Source organism: Botrytis sinoallii, assembly GCF_014898435.1.
Source record: "Botrytis sinoallii strain Bc 23 chromosome Unknown BSIN_003, whole genome shotgun sequence".
Lineage (NCBI taxonomy): Eukaryota > Fungi > Ascomycota > Leotiomycetes > Helotiales > Sclerotiniaceae > Botrytis > Botrytis sinoallii.
This window is the reverse complement of record NW_024066030.1, coordinates 1,480,662-1,505,639: the sequence shown is the minus strand read 5'-3', so window position 1 is coordinate 1,505,639 and position 24,978 is coordinate 1,480,662. Positions and strand designations below refer to the sequence as shown.

Sequence of the window (24,978 nt, the reverse complement as noted above, 5' to 3'; positions counted from 1 at the left end):
ATGTTGAACGATAACTTCACCATCATTCAGCCCCTATGACTCGGCGCCTTACAAGCTTGCCTTATACCACAGAGTCATAAAAATCATCCATTTCGACGCGATGATTATAGCAATTGCGGTGAAGAGTTTGTTTAAGACTTCGGCACTGGAGTATATATCGGTATTCGACAAGCGAGACTATTGTAAGCAGATGATATACTCCTCATTCGCATCATTCAACTCTAACATGGTAATATGTAGCCATTCTAGAATTAGCTGGTGACATAACGGAGCTGAAACTCCGTGTAAAAAGCTTATGATGTTCGGGTTCTTCTCTTTGAGGGGTGAAATACCTTTGCCCACACACCAAAATGAAAGATACTCTACCTTCTTCAGATCTTCTTCTATCTAAGCTCGAGTATACGACGCGAGATCCTTATTCACAAATGGTATTTCAAATCTTCGCCGTGCGTTATTACGGAATCCAGCAATTACTATTCAAGAGGGCACTCTTCCAATTGCACCGCAATCTGGAAACTCGGAATGTCACTTCTTTCTTTCCAGCATTCTTCATCAAATCCGGTGCTGTTCAATCACTCTGTGAACTCTATCAGGCTAGGTTTGAATACTAGTGTTAAGTGAATCGGAGGAAAAGTTTCTCAATGCTACTTTACATCAAACATCGACTTTCGTGAACTAAGAGCAAATCCCTATCGTTGGCTCTGTTCTTCCGCGTTCATTGTTGATATGAGTAAATATACCTAGGTAGCGGAGGAATAGACCTTTGGCTGGCTACTTCAACTTCGATGCATGAATATCTGGACCAGAATTGCGTGGCAATCAACACGGCCGTACGTTTCGAAGAGGTGATTGTTTGAGATTGAAGTAGTCAACAAGGTACGATTTTTGGAATTGAGTTGGCCAATGAAGTACGATTGCTTGAGGTTGGGTCGAAGAATGGAGGATGGCGGTTTGGCATTAGGTTGAGCAATAGGGGCCGAACTGAGAAAGCGGAGAGATGGTATCACTTTAAAGGCCCACGTAAGCTTGGGAAGCTTGGGAAGCTTGGGAACTCGGTGGATCAAGTAGTGAGAATTCAATCGAGAGCATGAAATTCCATCTAGATACAATACTCTATGGTTACCAATTCGTTCCATTGTCTGGTGACCTGCGTAAACATTTCAACTAGAGCCTACACACAAATCTCGCAGGAGACCTACCCTTTAGTTTATCTGTCCAATCGAATCTGAGTCCACATTTCAGCTGACAAGTACATGGTAGTATTGCTACCCGTGGACCTTAACAGTTTAAGATAATCCAGCATTTCGGCCAACAATGCCTCCCAGCTGCCCAGCCACTACCACTTAACTTTCATATTGATAACACCATAATGACACCAAAGAAACTTCCAGTGAATATCACAACACGACTCCTAATCCAAAATACAACATTGGAAACTCTACATTTCGAAATCACCAGTCTCAGAAATATATCAGCATATTTTCTGGAGATCGAGATCGAACGGTCATTCGCATCAAAAATATACTCTTTATGTCCGCATTTTCATGAAAGTCTACTGATGAATTTATAGGGACCATAGAAAACACTTCAAAGTTCTATCAATTTGTTCTTATATCTTGACTCCTGGACACTCACTTTGAATTAATCGCTCCAATCCTCCACATTCCCGCTTTACACTCTTAGCGCACATTTTACACGCGAAATATGATCTTTCATATAAACCATCATGTAAATTCTATGGTACACAAACTTCAACTCTCTACAAGACCAAAACACATGCGTACTCGCGTGCCACGAGTCCCCACCGGCTCGATAACCATAGCTCGACATCTAGAACAAAATCATATAAGCTATCTTCTTCGTCTTAGTTTCTAGACGTCATATTTCTGCAGTCCGTAGTACTCACGTGCAATTTGTTGAAGGATCTTCGAGCTTGGTAGAATCTCGAGTTGTAGAATATCATTGGGATAACTAAGCGATTGGAAGCTACCTGTCTTGTTACATGCCTCATCTTCATTATCTTTGATTTGCTAGGATTTCTGTGAAAATTCACACAGATTTTAGTCTTTTACATGTTATCTGCAGGTGGAGTGATTGAAATAACATTTGATAGACATCCTGGAAGAGAGTGATTTTCGAAATTCCGTTTGGCTTTTAAGAAATTCGAAAGGGGGGAAATGGTGGAAGGAAGTTTCAAAGGACTGAATTAAATTTATGAATTCATATGTAATCATTAACAGCTTGCATCTCAACCATCAATACCCTCTATATGATAGGAACATTTTTAGCTCTGTAATCATACCACAACGGACTCGTTCTCTTTTGTTGAAAGCCCACTAAACTTTGCTGTAGATCCTCAATCGCACTCGCATACTTAACCAAACTTGCCTCGCTCCAAGCTGTCCCCATTAATGCCAACCCAAATGGCATTCCGTCCACTGGGCTCACGCCTGCTGGTAAAGTAACCATTGGATACCCTGCTTGGGCCGCAATTTGATAAGTTTGACCCACATCGGGCGGTACCAATAATGCGGTGAGTTGAGTACCATTGTTGTGAAGGGCTGCGTCTATTCCATCTTCACGGGTAGTACGATGACAGAAATTGAGGGCTTCCCAATACGTTTCGTTCATGATACCGCCAGTAGCGAGAGAAGCTAGGAACCCATCTTGTCCTGATTTAAAGGCAGGATGAACGCCTGGAAGACCACCTTCGGATCCAACATTGTCGATATTGTACTGGACAATATTTTCAACGGTGCGAATATCTGTATTATTGAGATCTGCGAGATATTTTACAATGTCGTTGTAAAAGTCAACTGCTACATATGTGTACTCGGATTCGTTGGGATATCCACGAGTAGTACCATAGTCCCAGTCCCAGCCATCTTGAGAAATAATGGTCTGCCAGTAAGGTAATTCAGTGCCATTAATGATCGTAGCACCGGCGGCTTCTATCTCGGAAACAAGATTGAGAAGTTGGGACTGTTGATCCGAATCAGCAAATTTCCAAAAGCTGAGCCAGGGCAGCCCAAAAACAGCGCCCTGGAGAGCGGTCTTGTTGCTGAGATATTGAGAGTAGCCACCGGCTGGCGCATCTTGCACAAGCGTGTAGTTGTCACGGACGTCGGGGCCGTAAATTCCGTCAAGGCAGTAGGTAGCATCTCGGACAGATTTAGCAAAGCATCCGACGGTGTCTTGATTATGAGATTCAGGAATGACACTAAGAAAGCTGTCAGTATGATACATGGCTATGAAAATAGTGTACTAAGAGTCTTTGATAGTCGGAACTGCAGTCTGGCTCAAGGACGATCTTGTCATTTGCACATGTTGGATGTTCAAAACATGCTTTCAGATCAAGAAACTCTCATTGTCGGACTGCAGAACTATCAAACAACGCTGACAGCAAAGAAAACTTACCCGTCACGTGAAGTAAGGCCAACAGTTGGTTTGAAACCGACGACACCATTTCGCTCGGCGGGATTGATTACGCTTCCATCGGTCTCAGTACCAAGTGCAAATGTAATAAGATTTGCGCCAACAGCCGAAGCACTGCCCGACGAGCTTCCTCCAGGAGTAGTAGTTAGATTGTATGGTGATCGACACTGACCACCCCGGGCCGAATAACCTTCGGAATATGAGTTCGAGCGCATGTCGGCCCATTCACTGAGAGTGCTATGTCCCATTAGAATGGCCCCAGATTCGCGAAGCCGTTTCACGACATGAGCATCACGAGGAACGATGGAACCAAGCAACATCCAAGAACCAGCAGTAGTTTCTAATTTGTCCTTGGTAGCAATATTCTGGCACCCGTCAGTAGGGGCTATGAAAGGATCCACTGCTTGCAACTCACATCTTTCACTAGAAATGGTATGCCATGTAATGGTCCGCGAATTTTACCCAATTTACGTTCATGGTCGAGCGCAGAAGCTATCTGGATGAATTCAGGATTGATTTGCATTACAGTTCTATCTACAATGTCAACCATTGGTGCATGGAGCATGACGCTGGAAATTGATGCATATGTTACTCACCTGATATATTCGTCTGTTTGATAAATCCTCTCCAAATAACACATGACGATTTGCACTGACGTCAATGTCCCATTTGACAAGGCCGATTGCAATTGGTCAATAGAAGCTTCCTCTAACTTAAATCCATTGCATAACGGCATAGGAAATTGACCACTTTCCGCTAGACTGCCGTTTTGGAGAATAGGAAAGTCATATGGTGAAGGGTCCTCCAATAGCTGGGTTTCAACAAAGTCGGTGATATTAGAGACAGGCTTCGGGTACTTCGAACTTGGACTGCCAATTGTCGAGGCAATCAATGTAGTCGCTGTGACCAATGCTTTGATGAGCGCCATGGTGCAGACAAAATTTAGAGAGCTTGAAGAAATGCAAGAAAAGAGAAAGTAAGACTTAGAGAATGAAAAACATTATGTACTGACGACTATCAGCTATACCGATAAGGGATGCGTATGCTCTCCCATTAAGAGGGGAAATATCACCCACCTTTGGAGTTGCAGATACACCTGCATATCTCCATCTCAGCACTCATGCAAGCCAAGACATGGGTAGCAGATCATTTCTGCTGGGTATAACCATCAAATATTCATCATATACCAGTATCATCCACTCCATTACCGGTGAAGTGGTCGGACGTTGCCGATTCACTTTAGATAAAGAACGTCGGTGTAAGTTCGTTGTTTATACTTTGAAAGCAAGAGTGGGAAGAAGATAAGAAAATGCGAAAGAGATTCGTCTGTAGAGAGCTTATTATGCGATTGACAAATGGAAACTTGCAACTGGTCTGGTCTGGCCTGGCCACCGGGAGACGAAAGTCACGTGTCACGGAGAAACCTTTTAAGGTTACCGATCCCGTGTCTATTCGTAGGAGAAAAAAGAGGCGGAATTTGATTATTTCTATAATATTTTTATAAGTCGATTATTTTTCTTTAATATTATATAAAATAATTTTTTTAGATATCGTTTGAATAATAATAAGTTAATATCTCTTTTACTTTAATTGAATCTATATAAAACATTTGTGATTGATTTTTAATTCAATTAATTCAGAAAATTTCAATGAGGATTTGAATAATCAAATCCCACCTGTTTTTTCTTCTATGAATAGCGTGTGTCGAGTCCCATAATGTGTCTACATCGTGTTGAACGAGTATGGATTCAACAAATTTGTTGTTCTTGTATGAAGAATGAACGTGGACAAGAAAGGGAAAAGGGTTCGTATATCAAAATAGGACAATTGCAAATCTATCTACAATTGAATCTTATATCGATGCTGTTCTTACTGATTAGTAAATCGTGTTGTCTGGAAATGTGTCAGCCAACTTGATACTGATATCGGAGGTTCTTTATCATACGAGCCATGATGACATTGTTGATTGGCTCCCCACGAACAGCCACAATATCAACATCGGACTCATTGTTCTTCACAATTTTGACATTCGACATTTCAAAGCAGCATCTTCCTGCCTACCACTCACTCAAGTTCTTCCAATAGTCTTCAACAGGAATTGATATATAGTTTGAGTCACTATGAAGGCGGCAATCGCTATTCCGGTCACTCTGGCTATGGTATATAGAGCTGGATCGCACAAAAGTTTAACTCCAGCAGGTATTGTTGCAGCTGTCCTCACAGCTGCCGCACACGCTTTACATCCATGGAATTTACCTTTTGCGCTTTTGATCATATTCTATCTCATTGGCACAAGAGTTACCAAGGTTCGTTACTTCTTTGTAACCTCATCCATCTGCCGTTCTGATGAATATAGGTCAAACACGATGTCAAGGCTAAGCTAACGGTGCAATCTACCGGGTCTGCCGGTGGTGAAGGAGCTCGTACTCATATGCAAGGTACGAAATTGCCTCTTCCATTTCAATGTAAAACTAACACGTATAGTTATTTCGAATTCTGCCGTGGCCTCCGTTCTCACTCTTATGCACGCATATCAACTACACAAACGAGGAATCGAGCCAGAATCGTCTAACGACGCATGTTACACATGGGGTGGTGATCTTCTTGTTGTGGGAATAATAGCAAATTACGCAGTTGTTGCGGCGGATACCTTTAGCTCGGAACTTGGAATCCTATCTTCAGCCCATCCACGACTTATTACATCCCCGACTCTGCGGAAAGTACCACCAGGAACAAACGGAGGCGTTACAGTTTGGGGTCTCGTGGCAGGCCTGCTAGGTTCTCTCATTATAGTTACTGTTTCGATGGCTCTGGTTCCATTCTGTAGCCCTCAGGAATTTGCGGAAAATGGATGGTCCTTCTTACAGCGACAACGATTTACCTATGCGTTAACCATATGGGGAGCTCTTGGCAGTGTTGTGGATAGCTTCTTAGGCGGTTGGTTCCAAATGAGTGTTGTGGACACAAGGACTGGACGTATCGTCGAGGGACAAGGTGGAAAACGCGTACTAGTCGTTGCGAGTGATCCTATCGGTCTGCACCAGGAAAAGACCACCCAGTCCGATGCTTCCAATACTCCACTTAAGTCCAGTCTCAAGCCTGGCCATCCAAGTCGAATCATCGAGAACGGATATTTAAACATTCTTGATAACAATGAGGTCAATTTTCTTATGGCATTGACTATGAGCTTGGGAGCTATGGGTATTGCAAGTTGGGTATGGAATGTCCCATTTTCAAGCATTTATACTTTTTAAAGGGCGGTGTGCCCACGGTTTATGATCATACCCAGCTGTTGTAATAATGTACGCATAGATTCTAGATAAATGATATTTATACATAATTTTTTCAATGCTTCATAGCAAGTTGTGGCAATAGAGGTATCCACAAGTGTGGTTAAAGTATGAGCGTGCTCTAAGTTAACTATATAACAATTAAATGTACAGAACAATTACGATCCACCGTTTCCATTGAGGTATACCTACTCCTTGGAAAGAAAAGAAAACTAGAGATATATCAACCCCCCCCCCCCCCCCCCCCCCCCGGTACGATCCTGTACCGACACTATTGAGCATCACCTTTCAACGTTAAATTTTCAGCAATTACCTGCTCGCAAAAGAGTTTTAGGTCTTCGATCTGTTTATCTCTCCTTTCCACTCGACCTGTCAAACTTGCTACAATAGCGCCTGCAGGTTCGAGTTCTCTGACACGTCTTCCACTTTCAGCCAGTTGAGCAACAAGGTACTGGATATGCAGAGCTGCATCTGTAGTAGGCCGACTCATGCGACTGGGTGGCCCTTCTGGAACACCTTGGGCGGCTGGAACAGAGGCGGCAGAGGAAGCGCCGCTTGAAGCTGGCCTTTGAGGTTTTCCTGGTGGCCTTTGAGAACCAGGAGGTGGACCAGGAGGTGGAGGAGGTGCTTCTGCACCAGAATCAGAACCACCAGGTGGTAATGGTGGGAGTCCGAAGTGTGGACGAGGAGTTGGCAGGGGTGAAAGCTCACTGGAAGGTCCGGCTGCTCGATCAACTACTGGTCGGCGAGCTGGGAGGAATGAAGCCTCACTAGAAGGTCCGGCTGCTCGGTGGACTACTGGTCGTCGAGGGCTTTCAGGCTCAGAGTCTATTGGGAAAAATGAAAATAATTTTTGCTGCTCGGTATTTAGATGATTGTAATCGAAATCACTAAAATCAATAGTATCCCAAATTTGTTGTTGTCTCGGCGATAAGATACCGACGTATAAATCGGGCCTGTGTATACCACGACGTTTAGGCACTGAAGCTCTTCTTGGTTTCGTCCCTGTCTTGGATTTTTTCGCTGCCCTCTTCTCTGCCTTCTTCGCTTTCTTTGCTTCCTTCTTTGCTTTCTTAGCTTCCTTCTTGGCTTTCTTGGCTTCTTCGTCTTTGGGAAGTTTCGGAGGAACCCGAAGAGATAGTGGCACAGGTCCGAGTCCTAGAGCTTCTCTATACCCGCTCCTTCCCTCTGGGCAATCAGTCCCCTTCTCACATTGCGCAATCCATTGTTTCACGAGATCTTTCTTCGAATCATACCAATCCTTGGAATCCTTGATGGCATTGAAACTTGCGAGAGCTTTAGGTGTATCACCGTCATAGTATACAGCAATAGCGGCCAAGTACGATACTTCTACAATCAACTTCTCATCACCAACTGCTTCCGCCTGAAGTCTAGCTTGATCCACTGCTGCCAACACTCTTTCCATATCACCATTGACCTTACCGTTCAAGGCTCGTTGAAGAATCATGAAACCCATCAACATATGAATTGTTTGAACACTGGCATGTGCTTGTTGTTGGTTGAGTTGATGCTTTTCCTTTTCTGCATCCGTGTGGGTTCCAGCAAGGCTCTTTCGTATCTTCTCAATTTCTTTCTTGAGATCAACAACTTGTTTGGAGAGTGCGCTGTTTTGGTCCGTAAGTTCTTTGATTTTCTCAGCATGAATCCGCTCACGTTCAGCAGCATCGGCAGGTGCTTCACCCCCACCCGCAGTATCAATTGGCTTCGTGGTTGCGGCTGCCAGTTCGGCCTTAATTTTATCCAAGGCTACCTGAAGATCCTCTTGCTCCACTGTCATATCATCGATTATAGCATCACTCTGTTCCGTCATTTCTGTCAACTCCTTAACTTTAGCCTCGAGTTCTTCTTTTTCAAGGTGCCATTGGTGTTCCTGCTCTTGGTAATGAATAACCTTCATTCTATTAAATTCCAATGCTTTCTGGTCTGGGTGAACTTGTACTTGTGGTCTCAGGCTCCTCAAACGACCGATTTCGAACTGGTGTGCTTCATTTTCCTCATTTAGATGACGAATCATTTCGGTATCTTCCTTTTTCTCATCTTTTAAGCGACTGATCTCGCTCGTGGCTTTTTTCAACTCTTCCTTAATAGTTTGAATCGATTTGGTACCAGCCGTGTTATCTGTCTGCAGTCGAGTGATTTCATCTTCGGCCTTCCTTTTATCTTGCGTCAACTCTTGAATATCTTCCTTAGCCTTCTTTAACTCTTGCTTTAGACGTTCAATCTCGCTCGCATTTGCTCCGTCACCGAGTTTTGTCTTTCGGACCTCTTCGAGCTCCTGCAATAACTTCTCTACTCGTTCTTGAACAACAGCGTATTCTTTTTGACTAGCTTCTAACTGTCTTTGACTAGCTTCCAATTGCTTCTTGAGTTCTTCTGTGTCCTCTGCACCTAGATTCTTTTGCATGTCTTCCAGCTGTTTCTTGAGCTCCGTATTCTCCTTAAATATGGCCTGATTCTGCATGGCCAATTCTCCATGGCTTGCACCCGGCGTCCCAATCCTAATTTTCAATGCCTGCTCTCCAATTGTCTTTTTCTGGGCTCCAATTTCTGACTCTTGTTGAGAAATTTTGACGTCTCGTTCTTTCAATTGGCTTTTTAGTATCTCAACTTGCTCTTCAGCGCCTGCAATATCCCGGCGCAGTGTTTCAGCCGAGCCATCTATTACTTTGTGTAAGGCCTCTATTTTAACCTGATCCGCAGTGATTTTCTCCTTAGATTGATTGAGTTCCTCATTCAATTGATTAATTTTGGTTTTTTGCTGAACAGCTTGAGCACCAAGAGTTTGTATGTCGAGATTCAAAAGGGACTCTCTTTCGATTTGTGATTTTTCTTCTTTCTCATATTGCTCGACCCGTTTTTTTAACGCGACAACATCAATACTCAGATTGTCCCTCTCTTTTACTGCCCGCTCTTCACCTTCTATAGCGTCATCTAGGAGTTTCAAATTTGAGACCTCCAATCTCCGATATTTTTCTTGCAAGTCATTGATCACATCTCCCAATTTCGCTGCTTCCTCCTTGAGTTGGTTTTTCTCGTGCTCTAGACGCTTGATTGTGGCTTTAAGTTCATCATCCCCGTGATATCCGGCCTCTTCCAAGTCATTTTTATGTTTCTCCTCTTCCAAGTCTTTCTCCAACTTCTTGATTTTCTCGTCCTTCTCGAGAGCCTGTTTTTTGCAGAAGTTCGGCCCTCTTATCTTGTCTTTGTCTTTGGCGGCAGCCTTTTCTCTTTCTTTTTTCTCGGCCTCTGCACGTTTAGACAAGGCGTCGAGGTTTTGTTCGAATACCCGAATCTTGTCGTCTTTTTCACGCAAGGCCTTTGCATGTTTTTCGGCTTCTGCTTTCCTCTTCTCGTCCTCCTTTCTTTTGTCTTCCTGATCCTGTTTGGCGCGCTTTTCTCGTGCGGCCTCTATGCCTTGAGACAAAGCATCGACTTGCAATTTAAGTGCCCGATATCTGTCATCTTTCTCACGCAAGGCCTTTTCATGCTTTACAGCTTCTGCTTTCCTCTTCTCATCCTCTTTTCCTTTTTCCTCCTGATCCTTTTTGTCGCGCTTTTCTTGTGCGGCTTTATCAACTTTAGCCATAGCCTCTTTCCTTTCTTTCTCGAGTTTTGCATTGCGGGTTTCCATCTCCAGATTTGCGACCTCCGACCGCCTTAATTGGTCTTGGAGCGCCATCAATTGAGCCACGTACTTGTCGCCTTCTGCTCCCTTGTTCTTTAGTTCAGCCTCGAGTTTTGCGGCCTTCTCTTCCCATTGCGCTATGGTCATTTCTCCGGGTGCTTTTTTATATGGTAATTTCATTTTTATAGCCTATTGATATAATCAGTACTGGTCTTCCATTCATATTCTACCGGGGCGCTCAGAAATTGCATGAAATAGAAATAGCACTTGAACTTACACCGGCCTCCATCAATTTTCTAATTTCATCAACTTGTTCAGCTGTGAATTTCCCCCTTTCCAAATCAGCTCTCATCATCCTCTCCGCCTCGGCCCAGCTCGCAAAGTATTCGGCCGTGGTTTCTTGTTCAGGTCTCTCAGCCAAGTTTGGCCCAGGTTGATTGACAGTGGCCGTACCTCGTATGGTCTCTGCTTTCTTCGAGGGCACTGTTTTATCGTCATCTTTGGATTCGGTCGTTTTTTTATCTTCTCCTTCTGCGGACTGGATAGGTAACTCAAACCCCGGAGCCCACCGATCATCCTAAATCAATCAATTAGATGGGTCTTTGGAAGTTGTGGATATGGGTATGGGTAATACTTACGTCGCCTGGTGGTGGCACCGCTGCCATTGTGACTGAGTTCAATAGTAGCTACTTTCTTGAATGGGTACAGTAAGGTCAGCTAGGGTTTTCACAGACCAGTATATCTAAACTTGTGGTTGATGTCGAGTATAGAAACACATCATGAATCTAAATCATGGATCAATACATAAAATGCTCTTTATGGAAAACTCGGTTCATTGTTTTTTGACGCATCCGGCAAAATAACTATTTTTTGTAGTCCCAATCACAAAGAGATGTCGCTAGTCTGTCAATTCAATTGGTGTCTTATTGAAAGAAAACATGCTGTAGCTTCTGAAGAAACAGAACAATAGGCGTAGAGTTCTTAACACACTTCCGCTTCGAGCCTCGCTTGAGGTCTTGCACTATTACATTCTCAGATCTCAATGTCAAATGAATCTCAGCAATGCCCAGTAAGCTGTGCACAATGAATCTAGATCATAGGAGAAAGATTTACTATGTAACAGTGGTATCATGATTCCGCCCTAGCCACAAACTCACAAGCTCGCAACAAAAATCACCCCTGTCCATTCTCAAGCACCCACCTTCTCCCCTACTTCCTCTTCCTCTCCTCATCAATCCTCATCTGAGCCTCCCTCATCAACCCCTCCACCTTTCCACCCCATCCCCTAACATTAACCCACCTCACCAACGCAACCCTCGCCTCCTTCCACCTTTGCATCCCCATAAAACACAATCCTCGATACAAATAACATTTACTAATCTCATAGAAAAATTCTGTTCCTCTGCAAGAAATGAAGCATTTTCCACGTGACCTAAAGCTCGTTCGTACTCGGAGGTTGTGAGGAGTGCACAACATCGGATGAGTTCGGTATTGATGTATCCTTTGAAGATTCGGTTGTTTATTTTGAGTGATTCTCTGGCACGTTGAGCTGCTGCGGATTCTTGTTGGTGGCGAGAAGGTATGGAGCCGTGAGTTGTTCCTGGAGGTTGGGGATAGGGTATTCTTTGCTGGGAAGCTTTGATTCTGCGTTTAGTGGCTCCATTTGATTTCTGGAAGAGTTAGAGAGAAAAGTGAATAGCAAGAATGACTGTGGGATTCATGTAGGCTTTGATCAACCTGCATGAGGCTCATATCAACCATTTTGATGATACAAACCACTCAGCGCATGGAAGTATAACGTACCTAAACCGTCGATCTATCCACGAAAGCCTCGCACACCAATTATCTTCCACTCCTACTCAAAATCCTTCTTGCGCCCTCAAGCTCTAACAACGGAGCCGGCGAAGAGTACAAAGGCCCCGCAATTTCGAACTAGCCAGCTAAAATCTCCGTCTTTGACTTTTCCCAATCAATCGTCGCGCGCATGATCTTCTAGCACAGTTTCCTGTCCCAAAACAGTTTTGAAAAAACTTTAGTTTGATAATGAAAAGTGTTGTCTTGTCGTATTTTGCTGGGAATCTATCACATGTGTAGTCAAAGAAGAGATAATCCTGGCTGAGACAAGTAATCGCGAACAAAGAAAAGCGAAATGAAGTGCTACCGCCAGAAATGCATTGGTGTAACTGGGATAAAGAGCTGAAGGCGAGTTGCTTCGATCTTGTCTGAGATGAAAGAAGTTCATAGAAGGATTTTGGAATATTGTAGATAGCTGATTTGGAAAGGTGAACTTCTCTTGGTGGTAGGTACACTGATTCAGTTTAAGCATTGGAACCGAATCGATGTACCAACTTCTTTGTCATCAAATTTAATTGATACACTGAATTTTTATACCATTTGCCTATTCATATTCGAGATGCCCTAAAACGAATGAGACTCATTGGACCAAGAAATGATAATAAAGTCCTTGTTCAGTTGTATCAATGGGCTACCTGGGTAATGTACCTAGTTGGTCTCTATGCATTCAATAAGTTCCATTTTGCAACGACTCACTTCAACATTGCTACAGATATTAAGATGGAGTCACCAGTGATATATTGCTGACACCCAGCGAGAATTTTGCGAAGAGTTTTGTTCCGTGAGTAATGATCTGTCATAGATATCAATTTGAGACACAGAGCCCACAAGACCTCTTTGCCTACGAGACATAGGCAGTCATAATATGTAAGTCCTTAGTCACGAGCATAAATTGACAAGAAAATTTCCATTTCGATTACCATATACACTTAACCTTCCTCAGGGTCGACTGCTCCAGCCTGAATAAGCATTTCCAGCATCTTCTGGTTTCCCTTCTTTACAGCCTCCCGAACTGCAATTTCCGGATTACGATTACCCCGAGAATAAATTGTCGATGAATCCACAGCCGAAGCATTGACATCAACACCGAGGTCGATCAACTGTTTGACCATATACTCATTACCATTTCTTACAGCTTCCTGTAAAGGCGTGCCACAATTTTTGCTAGCTGGGACTTTGACATTAGCTCCAGCTAGTAGCAATATATCCACAATCGTTTGATTTCGTCTTTTCACAGCTTCTTGAATTGCAACACCAGGATTAGGGAGCCAATCTGGTCCTGGGGTTCCTGGAGCGTTGACATCAGCACCAAGTTGGATCAACTGTGTGATAATCCATTCATTCCCTCTCTTAACAGCCTCTTGAAGTGCTGTACCAGAACGATCATTAGCGGGAGCGTTAATCTCAGCTCCCTTTTCGATCAACAAGTGAACTATTGCTTCATCTCCTTTCTTAACAGCCTCTTGAAGTGCTGTCCCAGAATAATAACTACCAGGAGTATTGATCTTCGCTCCATTTTCGATCAACAATTCAATTATTTCCTTATCTCCCTTCTTAACAGCCTCTTGAAGTGCTGTACCAGAACGATCATTGGCGGAAGCGTTGACTTCCGCTCCCTTTTCGATCAACAATTCAATTATTTCTTTATCTCCTTTCTTAGCAGCCTCTTGAAGAGCTGTGCCAGAATAACTATTAGCAGAGGCATTGATCTCCGCTCCCTTTTCGATCAACAATTCAATTATTTCCTTATCTCCTTTCTTAGCAGCCTCTTGAAGTACTGTACATCGATACTTGACGGAAACATTGACGTTAGCTCCAGCTTCAACCAATAAAGCGACAACTTCTTTATTTCCTCGGCTGCTTATGGCCATGGAAAGCGCTGTACCCTTGGAACTCAGGAGATCCACGTGAGCCCCCGCTTCAAGTAGCGCAGTAACGATTGTCAATTTGCCACGGCTAGAAGCTGTGCATAGAGGTGTCATTCGGTATCTACTAGATTGGTAATTTATATTCGCCCCTTTTCCAATGAGAAATCGAACTAGATCATCATTGTCACTAGTAGCTACCCGCAGAAGCAGGTAATTGAGTACTCCCATGTCAGCTCCGAATGCCTCCTCAACCAATGTGTCCATGATGGGGATATCTCTGTGTGTAGCAGCAAGCTTAAGTGCGCGGAAACAGACCCCCAGAGGCAATCGATCTTTTTGCTGGAGGATTGAGAAAACAAGCTGACAGTCACCCATAATTGTAGCTTTCTGAAGAGCATATGCCAGATATTCCTGGTTGCTGTCTGAATGTTGGAACAGAATAACCTCGGTTATAGCACGGTGTCCATTTTCAATCGCCAGTTTAAGGCATTTTCGCAGACCGACGGATTTAACCCAATTAAGGTACTTGTGGGATGTTGATTGTGTGACTGACGGAGTAGAAGTCAATGGCGAGTCATATCTTGACCTGAGCTGCGTTTGCATTTCGAGTATTTCTTGCACGAGATATCGATGCCCGTTGCGGCACGCTTCACACAGTGGATCTTCATCATTGTTGTTTCTATCAAATAGATTCAATCCCGCATCAATGAGCTCTCGGAAGATTTGAGAGTGTCCGCCTCTAGCAGCATCATGAAGTGCAGATCTTCCAGTCGAGTCCTTCGCGCTGTGCTCAATATTCGTGTTGAGAAGGAGTTTGACAATTTTCAAATGGCCATTAAAGGCAGCTACGTGCAGTGCGGTTTTTCCTGTGTCAGTGGTCTCCATAACATTTCCTCCTTCGCGCAGCAGCAACTCGAGCGAAGTAATATTACCACCTTGCACGAGCTTCAGGATAGTGAGGCTTTTCTCAGAATCCTTCTGATTTTGAACGGCGTCATCGTAAGCATCCCGTAAGATAGTGGCATTGCAAGTGTCTTTTTCGCTAGTGGTAACTACTTCTGAGTGCACATTTCTCATATGCCTCAGCAAATTGTCTTTCCGCGCGGATCCTCTGAAGTCACATTTAGGCCACTTGCACATGTATTGTGGATCCACACTTCCATGCTTGCCTTCGTGGCGTCGTAAATCGCTGCGCAAAGCAAAACCACTTTGGCATATATCACACTTGTATGGTCGTATGTGAGTGTTCCGATGACGACTAGAACCAATAATTAGCTACATTAAGCTCTTACTATAGAGAAGATAGAGAGCATGGCCTCACTTCAAAGACCCTTTAGTAGGCAGGGCTTTTGGACAGAATTCGCACCTAAACATGCCTGGAGCCCGAAAACTGGCGGTGCTAGATGCCATCGTAACGTCGCTGAACATGCAAAAGAGGAAGGACCTGATTTCTAGTTCGACAATCACAGATCATAGAAAGAATAATGAAAGAGGCGCAAAGGCTAAGAGCATGTACTCGGGGTGAATGTATCAAATTTGAGATTTGAAAATTACCGGGATTGTATGCACGAACTCGGTGGGTGGAAGTTGAATCTGTAGTGTGGGTAAGATCTTACTTTCCTACCGACGAAATACTTATAGAGCGTTGTTCCCCTCTCTGAATTTTTGAATTTCGTCAAGAATCCGACCAATCAAGTCTCAGAATTCTAGTGCAGCGTGTTTTGCTCGCCTCATCATACCGCCCTACATCGCCCTATCATTCTATTGGCCGCCCGAAGCCTACCTGCAGTACTACGCAAATATGTCGACCAAGCCCAACATGAAGCGGTAAGTTTTTTTTTTCAAACTAACGCAAGTATGCCTCCTCCAGTGTCGTGTCAGGGATGGATGGAAAGTTCGGATCGCAATTCGAACCCAGCCCCAGCGATGTCTCCATTGGTGATTTTGGCACTTCTTTGGATTATTCCGCTGCAAGTCATCTTCCCTTCGCACATCCTACCGAAAATGTACCTTACGACAATGTCGAAACTCCCGACATTTTTAATTGGAACAACAATGTGAGAGCCGATCAGACAACGTTACTTCCTACTGAGTTCAACCACGCAAATGATCCGAATTGGAATTACAACCCAACAGGCAATATAGCAACCGCTTCCTTGGATCCGTTCATGAACTTTCAGAATTTTACGTCATTTGAGCCAAACACGATTTCAAGTGATGATAGGTATCTTCAGGGTCTCTGGGATGGAATCCATGCGGCCATCAATTTACACGGCCAGGAAACGGATTTCTTCGTGTCAGCACCGAACACAACTACGGAACAAGGATTGATTTCCGGAGAGGTTGATACCAACACTGCTCTTATTGGGCAACAAGCTACGCCTCCAGCTCCCCTCATTGGATCCTTCGCGAATCATGTCGCCCCCGCCCCTCGTTTTGCTTGCAACTCCATTGGTTGTGGTAAGACTTTTGGACGCCAAAGTGACTGCAATCGTCACATGAAGAAGCATGAAGCTCCAGAGTATTCTTGCCCCGAACCCGGATGTGGCAGGGAATTTTATCGTCGTGACAAAGTGAAGGATCATGCTCAACGAATTCATCGATTGCAGTTGTGACTCAGCAGGAATCTTTTCCATGGAGTCAAAGCCACAGATATGATCCGCGTAGCGGGATACTGGAGGGTTTCAATCTATTGCTTGTTCATTTCGATTGATTTGGTATTGTGTTCAGTCTGGATTAATGTTGTCGAAAAGGTTGAATTTTCTGGAGAGAGCGACTGACGGGGGTCGCAACGTTCGTTTACTTTATTTTGTTCCTTTTATACTTTTTTGATTCAAGGAGGATATTTCGCATAGTCAGTCGTTATCGCAACTGTTTTTAATTTCCTTGATCTCCCCTTAGGCAGTTAGACATATCAAAATTCGTGGACTTGGAAACAATCTTTGCTAATCACGTGACATATTTCTGTCTTTTTATGGCGTTTGCCTAGTGTTGTAGCTACCTGGTAAGGTTGAAATTGAAGCTGAGCATATCGCAAACTTGATAGTAGACATGTTCTAATGAGGTTCTTGAATTTTCCACGTTAGCACGTGATTCTCGGACCTGAAGATTATTTCCAACCGAGCTTCTGCACGACCACCAAGAATCCGAGCAAGCTACCGAAGTTTCGTGTAATATGAGCCCAAATTTTTGATCTTTCCACCAACGTCGAGTGACCAATCACAGATTGACGATACATTCTGTGGCTGAGAGGGTTTCCAGCATGGCATGATATACATAAGTGAGTGTGTTGGTAGTGAGCAGGGCAGGTAGGGCAAGGAGGGCAAGTACCTAGGGCGAGTTAGGGCGTCAAATCACGAGCAGTATGTGAACCAATATTATTGATGGCTTGTGCAGGCATCACAGTTATCACAAACATCGCTGGCAATTCAATTGCCTCTCCGGAACCAGAGAAGATAAATGGTTCCTTTTGCTAAAAATAACTCAAAGGTTCGTCTCATAGGTACATTTCATCTCTTCTTCATGTTGGTAGGGCGGTAGGTATTCGAGATCAAGAGCGTCAAAAGCATCCCAAACATTCGTCCAATCAGCACGACACACCAAAGGCGCGTACCATTCTTAGGATGAATTTCCACTTCCACACCCTGCACTTCCTGTTGAATAGTCGCGGACAGTAGAAATTCTCCACTATCCCAGAAATCAGGGGCAACAGGGTGGCTTCATATCAAGCAAGTAATTCCGAGATCATTTCTACTAATCGATATTCAATGTTTTTCGATAAAGACACTGGGGCAAGGTCTTCAAAGCTCCACATTTCTAATATATTCACACAATTTTCATCTCCACGTAACCAATTCATCCAGAACACCCGGCGTTATGTCCAGATCTGCTCAGAAAGAGGGACTCTACCCTTGATCCGTCCTTAGAATCTTAGATAAAGTGATCTCGAATCTTCAACCCCAGTCATTTTGGCTTGTTTCATCATTATCATATCGGGTTTAGGGACTATTGACCTCCACTTTAGAACAGGCCCTCATATAAGGAAAATGGCTTCAACGTCTCGAAATGTCTTTTTGAGCCCCTCAGTTATCAAAGTTGGTACTGGATAGGTTGTGACTTTGCGAAAAAGGAACTCGTAGTACCTTGTTCAAAAGGTTGTTGTCGCCCACAACAATACATTCTTTTCTCATTTATTGCTTAAGACATACTCTCATCATTCTTTCTGAGAGAAAGTCATTCATCTTCTTTTCAATTCCTCGACGTTATTACGTCCAGTCACTCATTATTTTTCTTCTTCATTTAATTTCTTAATTATGATTCAGCGAATCGTTTCCACTGCCACTTTGGCGCTTGCTTTCATTGGTGAAGTTTCCGCGACGAACAAGTATACGTTGGTCGATGATTATGCAGGAACCAATTTTTTTGATATGTTCGATTTTTATACGGTACGTACAGTATCCTGTCGATAATTAGATGGAAGTAAAGAGACGGGGCGACAATTGGAACGGCTTGTCATCGGACGAATTATACATGTTGAACGGAAGTATTGGGAAACGAATTTGTCTGATATATTGATCATAGGGAGCCGACCCAACAACCGGATTCGTTTCATATACCTCTAAAGAAGTAGCCGGAAATGCCAACAGCGAGCTTGGTGTAGCCTTGACAAAGGTCGAGAATGGACAAGCTTATATGGGTGTCGACTACGTTAATGTGGTCACCACTGGCCGGCCCAGTGTTAGGATACAAAGTAAAGAGACCTATACTCATGGCTTGATTATTGCCGACCTTGCGCATATGCCGGCTAGTGTTTGTGGTACCTGGCCAGCATTCTGGACAGTCAATACTACTAATTACCCACAATACGGAGAGATAGGTATTCTTGAAAATTTCAACGAGAGGACTGTCAGCTTGCAAACACTTCATACCGAAGAAGGATGCTATATTTCCGGTAACCAATATTCAACTCAATTAAAAGATAACGTCACAACATACAACTGTGATGATTCTGCTACGTCAAGCATATTTGGGGCCCAAGATGCTTGCTCTGCATGCTCTGGTACCAACTCCGACCCGAATTCATACGGAACGACATTCAACAACAACGGGGGTGGTGTATATGCTATGCAATGGACTAGTGATGTCATCAGAATGTGGAACTTTGGACCTGATGCGATTCCAGCCGATATAACTGCTGGTACACCAGATCCATCCACCTGGGATCTTCCTGCCTTTACTACTGAAGGAGGCGTTTGCAACATTGATGGATTGTTCGCTAACCACAAGATTATTTTCGATACAACATTTTGTGGAGTATATGCTGGAAAAACTGGATTCTGGCAAGAGACAACTTGTTATGACGCAGAAAAATATCCTACTTGTGATAGCTATGTTGGAGCAAACCCAGAAGCATACAAGGAAGCTTATTGGCTCATCAACAGTGTTAAAGTTTACCAAAATGATACCTTGGCCGCTACTAGCGCTGCTGCGTAAGTATTCAGAGACCTGGAGAAGTATTGGTATACTAATCATGAATAGTTGCTTCATCTACATCAGCCGCTATCGTTGCTTCTTCAACCAAAATCTCAACTACTGCTAGCCCAGTAATTAGCTCGACTGCTCGAGCCGAATCTCTTTTGGGTGTCGCCACATCCGAAGCCGCATCGATCGTCTCCGTTGTCGCCTCTAGTTCATTATCCTCTGCAGCATGTGTCTCCACGGGTGCCCTCCTTTCTGGCCAAACCGCTTGCCCGGAATCTCCTGTAAAGGCATCTTCTACCGCAAGCATCATTGCTTCAGTATCATCTGTTGCTACAATCATTCCACAACAGCTCCAGTAGAGGCATCTTCCACATCAATAGTATTGCCTCGGTATCTCCTGTTCAGAGTTCCTCCGCTGCTACCATTTTAACCTTCAGCATCTTCTATTGAGCAAATCCTCAGTCGACGGCGTTCTTACCACTACTTCAGTTCCATACCCCAACAACCACCTCTACATTTACGGAACAAATACACGCACTGACGAGCTTGGATCTGTTGTAACCGAAACTGTTATTCTTTCGACTACTATTTGCCCAATCACTGCTGCCGAAGGAGAAGCCACCCCTTCACCATCCAACGCAAATGTCGATTCGACCACAACCATTCAAAGTACTATCACAAGTGTTAAATCCGCCGCTACAATCTACAGCACTGTTACACTTCCAGGTGAAGTTTCCTCTGCTATTATTGTAGCCTCTAGCGAAATTGCACAAATAACTGTCCCAGCTGCTCAACCTTCATCTACCGAGATCGCTGTGGCCAGCAGTCCTATTATTAGTTCGACTTCCGTTTCGGGAGTTGCCTTTAGCAGTCCGATTGTAGAAAACACCAGCAGTGCTGTTGTTGTTCTCCAAACAGCTACCGTCATCCCAGAAGCTTACACAACTCAAGTATCTGAGGCCGCATATGCTTGGAGCACTGTCACTACCGAGGGAACCAGCACTGTCGTTCCTGTTGGTTCAAGCCCAAGTATTCCAGCATCTGCTGAGAGTGATAGTTCTGTACCAACTGCTTCAGCTGGAGCTAGCTCGGGTGAGACCACCAGCGTATCCTCCCCAGCATGCGTACCCGCTGGTGGTGCTCTTTTATCTGGTCAAACAGCTTGCCCAGAGACACCCGCCGCCTCCACTAGTGCTCTCTCAGGTGAGATCACCAGCATTGTTTCTTCGGTCGCTATCCCTACCCCAGCCATATCTTCTGCAGCATGTGTCGCTTCCGGAGCTCTTCTTTCCGGTGAAACAGCTTGCCCAGAAACTCCAGTCAAGGCTGTAAGCTCGAGCGTGGCCACTTCAACTCAACCATCCACTACATCAGTAAACAACACTCCAATTCCAAGTGACGCCTCGGTAGTCCTCTCCACCGCAACCGTGGTCCCCATGCAATCTGCCCCTGCTCCAGCCGCCACATCTGCCGAAGGCATCGCCGTCCCTCAATCATCCAGCGTAGTCGCCCAAGCTGGAACCACCAGCCCAATAATCTTTACCCCAACCTACGCAACCACCTCCTTCATCACAAAACCTACATCTGCATCCGCCAACGCTAACTCTACCCAAACCATTACCTCAAGTAGCGTATCGATAACCGGTACTGGTATCCTTATCGACACCTCTACACTTGGAAGTACCGAAACTTTCATATTCGCCATGCCAAGCGCCTATAGCGCGACTGGAACAAGCGATGCTAGTGCTGTCACTGCTTATCCTTATTTGGACTCTGGAGTCTCAAAGGTCAGTGTTCGAGGAAGTATTATGGCTGCTATGGGGGTCATGGCTTTGTTATTGGTGGTTTAGATTTTGGAGTCTGAGATTCTTTGATACCTATGGGGATGATGTGGTTTGGTGTAATTTTGGCGGGCATTTTGTATATAATTTGAGATCAATATTTAGATACAGAGATAGAGTGTATATTTATATAGGACAATGAGAAGAAATCTCTTGCTATTTTGTTATTTTTTGACTTGACTTGATTTGATTCTCTGGCTTTAACAATCATGACTTTGGGACATATTGGCATAATTCTAGGTAAGTACCTAATCGAAGTTGCTTCGAAATTTCAATCATTGTCCTTTCCCAATTCGAACAATAAGCTCTCACTATCCCTACTCCGATCTAGACAATAAGCATTCAAAGTTCCAATTCCAAGCAAACAAACCGCCCTGCATTATCCCCCCTCCACATAAACAATAAACCATCAATATCCCAATCCCAAATATACAATCACTCACGAATCTCCCATCTCAACCCGAACACCAAGAATTGAAATAAAAACAAGAACTACCTCATTCTCCATTCCCCATCCAACCAACCATCTCCTATCCATCGATTCATCTAGCACAACATCGATATCAATCAATAAAGTCTCACTCCCAAACGACCCGTTTCACAAAAAGTAAAAAAGGTATTAATCATTTATTACGAGGTCATGTTTTTATTGAATGCCGGGCCCGTGCACAAAGCACCTTTTCACACCCAAAATTCATTTACTTTGAAATTCAATATCAAATCAATCAATATTATTATATATTTGAAATTCTACAAATGGTATATTTTTATTTAAAATCTAATAATCTAATTTTTTTTACTTAAAAAAAAACCAATCAATCAAATCAAATATATATCGAACTTTGATGAGGAAATTCGCTTAAATTTCAGTCTGGCATTCTTCAAAAACACGCCCTCGTAGAGTTTGAAATTTTACGATGATCGGCGCTAGCTAGGATGCTGAGCTATAGCTGAGCCACAATTTTTGATGTGGTTTTTGGATGTGCCCAGGTGCAGGTGGTTCCCGAGGTCCTTGCGGATAAAAGTACGCGTGGGTTGGGTTGGGCACGGATGTTTGGGGTTTATTGGTGGGGTGGAGCTGAGGGTTTTTATGCTTTGGGATTTCTGGGTTGGGGGTTTGGTTTGGTTTGGTTATTGCAGGTGTGAATTGATGGGTTTGGGGATATGGAGGGGATTGTGGAGGAGGAGGATGGGGTGCTGGGGGTGTTTTTTGATGTTGTTTTTGTGTTTGCTAAATGGTGTGCTGGAGTGAGTTCTTGTGCTAGCTTTCGAGTGAACGGCTTGGCAGTCAGTTATAAGTATAAATGGACTGAGAAATTTTGACATGTGCCTAGTGGTATCAAGATATGTCATCTAAAATAAAATGCATGCGAATTCTACGTAAATCAACACTCTGGTAGTCTCCATGTTGAGGCGTAGGATTTGAAATTTGCGGTAGAACATTGTGTGCGGTTGTTGAACATAAGGGGGATTGTTCGTTGTGTATGGATGAATGAATATTTCACAGATGGGAAAGCACTGGTTCTGCTGATTCAAATGCTTTATATGCTGTAAGTACGCCTCATTTTTTGAAAGTCGTTTCCTACCTAGTATGGTGATTTCAGGAGACGAAACTTACCGTTTTAGTGATCCAAACTATCGCGCGCATTACGTTTCCTTTTCTGTGTGATGAATAAGGAGCCCGCGTTGTTTGAATTCAAGAGGAAAATTATGCTTTGATGTGCTGCTTTGATTAATGCAGTAAGCTCGCATTTTCAAAAATTCAGTTAGCTGTTCTATTTCTATTTTATTGGCTTGAGAACTCGTTTGAAAATTTGTGGTATCTTATGGGATTCTATGATTTATTAGGTACCTACCAAATATCATTTCCACCACCCATTTTTTCGCTTATTCGGACGGCATGCCCTACAAAAGTCCACTAATACTTTTTTCCATAGGACAACTTTCGATCTAAGATAGCTTTGCGTCTCCTGAATCTCTTTGCACCATTTAGCTCCTTCCGTTGTCCCTCTAGTCGGCTACCTTTTCAAGTAAGTTCTGACGTGATTGTTCTCGTGAATAGCCGGCGTCTTCATCGATTTCCTGTCAAAATAAAGATCACTCACAACCTGCAAAACTCCTCCTACCAACAATAGAGAGGCATATTCACCTTTCCTCTGTATTATCTCACTTGTACGGGTTAATTTCATATCATCGAGAGCAGTTGAATCAACAACATTGAAATGAAATGGGGTTGACAATGAATGACCTCATTGGCCGCCTGATCCAAACTCCTCTGCCGTTCAGACCATCTGGGTATCTTGCTTATTGTTCCAGCCACATGTGAACACTGTTCAGTCTGTCACTTACATAGAAACAGCCGGTCAGCTTTGACGCTTGAAATTTCCAGCTTTTTATCCTTGTCATGTTCTCGTTCATGGTCTCTTAACAACATCATAGCCCGGTACTAATGCTCTCGCACTCGCGAGTCTACGTCGTTCCCACAGTCCTTGAAAGCCACTTCGCTTCACAGGAACAGCACTTCCCGCAGCACTTCCCGCAGCACTCCCCGCAGCGCTTCCCGTAGCAGCGCCCCCAGAGACAGTGCCTCCAGCAATAGTGCCTCCAGCGACAGCGTCGCCGGTGTTTGTTGATTCCTGAGGATTGGGTTCGACTCCGGATCCATCTTCCCAGGGACCGTCAGAATCCCAGCCTTGGATTTCTCTACTGACTTGTTAGCATCTCGATACCTCGCAGATCTCGAGCAGGGTTAGTCATTTACTCGGAACAGACTGGGCAGCTGTCGGTATTGTTCCACTTGAGGTGACATTCGCGGAACGTGCGCTTCTTACAGTTCAGCTTCTCTCGGTCTATCTTTTCTGAAAGTTTCATTTGTTCAGATACTTCAGGACAAGGCTCAAAGTATTCGGCTGTCTTATGTGGTCCTTCGTCCGCTTGGCACTTCCGATATGTGGTCTTGATGTAATAACACATGATTGACACCTTGTGGGTTGTGATGGGGGAAAGCCCTGATATGGATGGAATGATCCCCTAGTAGGAGTACATGATGATGTCCTTCCATAATTGGGATGATATACTAATTATTCACAAAGAATGTGCTCCTGTCAGTAGTCAAAAGATAGATGAAAGATAAATGTATACATATTTGAAGAAAGCTTATCATGCATTTCAAGCAAGAAGGCCATCATAAAGAATCATGATACCTCATTGTAAGCGTGAAACATTCAAGAATGTAAACTCTTTTTTTGGATAAGGATTTTGCCTTCAAACAAAGGGCAAGGTTTCATCTGAAAAGTTTGCAATGAAAATTAGTCACACGCTTAGTTATGCTATAGCATGACGTCTGGGCTCCTTTTGGAAACCTTCGGAGCAGTCTTTCTCTATTATGAAATTAGTATTGAGAGGATGCCATTTGAGAAATGGTTGTTGAAAGTATTCGTTCTTTTCTGTAAGGGCTATGGAGACAATGAAACATGGCGGGAAGATCATAAACGTCACTTGGCTAAATTAGTCCCTCGAAAGAATCAGTGCCAAAATATGTTGTGAAATTCCCCTTATCAGCA

At 43.7% G+C, this 24,978-nt stretch overlaps 8 protein-coding genes across 8 annotated transcripts; 3 read left to right on the top strand and 5 right to left on the bottom strand.

Annotated features, from left to right (window-relative positions):
• Nucleotides 1-2,265: 2,265 nt before the first annotated feature.
• On the bottom strand, nucleotides 2,266-4,363 carry EAF02_002163 (uncharacterized protein; the record flags this gene model as incomplete). Its single annotated transcript, XM_038898211.1, has 4 exons — nucleotides 2,266-3,220; nucleotides 3,418-3,800; nucleotides 3,851-3,965; nucleotides 4,032-4,363. 4 exons carry the CDS (start codon nucleotides 4,361-4,363, stop codon nucleotides 2,266-2,268), a joined length of 1,785 nt encoding a protein of 594 aa, XP_038761903.1.
• Nucleotides 4,364-5,555: 1,192 nt separating this feature from the next.
• EAF02_002162 (uncharacterized protein) lies at nucleotides 5,556-6,689 on the top strand (the record flags this gene model as incomplete). The annotated part of the gene is made up of 3 exons (XM_038898210.1): nucleotides 5,556-5,741; nucleotides 5,792-5,873; nucleotides 5,920-6,689. The coding sequence occupies 3 exons, from the start codon at nucleotides 5,556-5,558 to the stop codon at nucleotides 6,687-6,689; spliced, it is 1,038 nt and encodes a 345-aa protein (XP_038761902.1).
• Nucleotides 6,690-6,996: 307 nt separating this feature from the next.
• On the bottom strand, nucleotides 6,997-11,036 carry EAF02_002161 (uncharacterized protein; the record flags this gene model as incomplete). Its single annotated transcript, XM_038898209.1, has 3 exons — nucleotides 6,997-10,560; nucleotides 10,649-10,948; nucleotides 11,010-11,036. 3 exons carry the CDS (start codon nucleotides 11,034-11,036, stop codon nucleotides 6,997-6,999), a joined length of 3,891 nt encoding a protein of 1,296 aa, XP_038761901.1.
• A 636-nt stretch (nucleotides 11,037-11,672) lies between these two features.
• EAF02_002160 (uncharacterized protein) lies at nucleotides 11,673-12,132 on the bottom strand (the record flags this gene model as incomplete). Its single annotated transcript, XM_038898208.1, has 2 exons — nucleotides 11,673-12,041; nucleotides 12,109-12,132. The coding sequence occupies 2 exons, from the start codon at nucleotides 12,130-12,132 to the stop codon at nucleotides 11,673-11,675; spliced, it is 393 nt and encodes a 130-aa protein (XP_038761900.1).
• Nucleotides 12,133-13,154: 1,022 nt separating this feature from the next.
• EAF02_002159 (uncharacterized protein) lies at nucleotides 13,155-15,503 on the bottom strand (the record flags this gene model as incomplete). The annotated part of the gene is made up of 2 exons (XM_038898207.1): nucleotides 13,155-15,351; nucleotides 15,415-15,503. The coding sequence occupies 2 exons, from the start codon at nucleotides 15,501-15,503 to the stop codon at nucleotides 13,155-13,157; spliced, it is 2,286 nt and encodes a 761-aa protein (XP_038761899.1).
• A 391-nt stretch (nucleotides 15,504-15,894) lies between these two features.
• On the top strand, nucleotides 15,895-16,708 carry EAF02_002158 (uncharacterized protein; the record flags this gene model as incomplete). Its single annotated transcript, XM_038898206.1, has 2 exons — nucleotides 15,895-15,920; nucleotides 15,964-16,708. The coding sequence occupies 2 exons, from the start codon at nucleotides 15,895-15,897 to the stop codon at nucleotides 16,706-16,708; spliced, it is 771 nt and encodes a 256-aa protein (XP_038761898.1).
• Nucleotides 16,709-18,406: 1,698 nt separating this feature from the next.
• On the top strand, nucleotides 18,407-21,424 carry EAF02_002157 (uncharacterized protein; the record flags this gene model as incomplete). The annotated part of the gene is made up of 4 exons (XM_038898205.1): nucleotides 18,407-18,538; nucleotides 18,675-19,582; nucleotides 19,705-19,891; nucleotides 19,955-21,424. 4 exons carry the CDS (start codon nucleotides 18,407-18,409, stop codon nucleotides 21,422-21,424), a joined length of 2,697 nt encoding a protein of 898 aa, XP_038761897.1.
• A 2,405-nt stretch (nucleotides 21,425-23,829) lies between these two features.
• On the bottom strand, nucleotides 23,830-24,388 carry EAF02_002156 (uncharacterized protein; the record flags this gene model as incomplete). The annotated part of the gene is made up of 2 exons (XM_038898204.1): nucleotides 23,830-24,118; nucleotides 24,177-24,388. The coding sequence occupies 2 exons, from the start codon at nucleotides 24,386-24,388 to the stop codon at nucleotides 23,830-23,832; spliced, it is 501 nt and encodes a 166-aa protein (XP_038761896.1).
• Nucleotides 24,389-24,978: the final 590 nt, after the last annotated feature.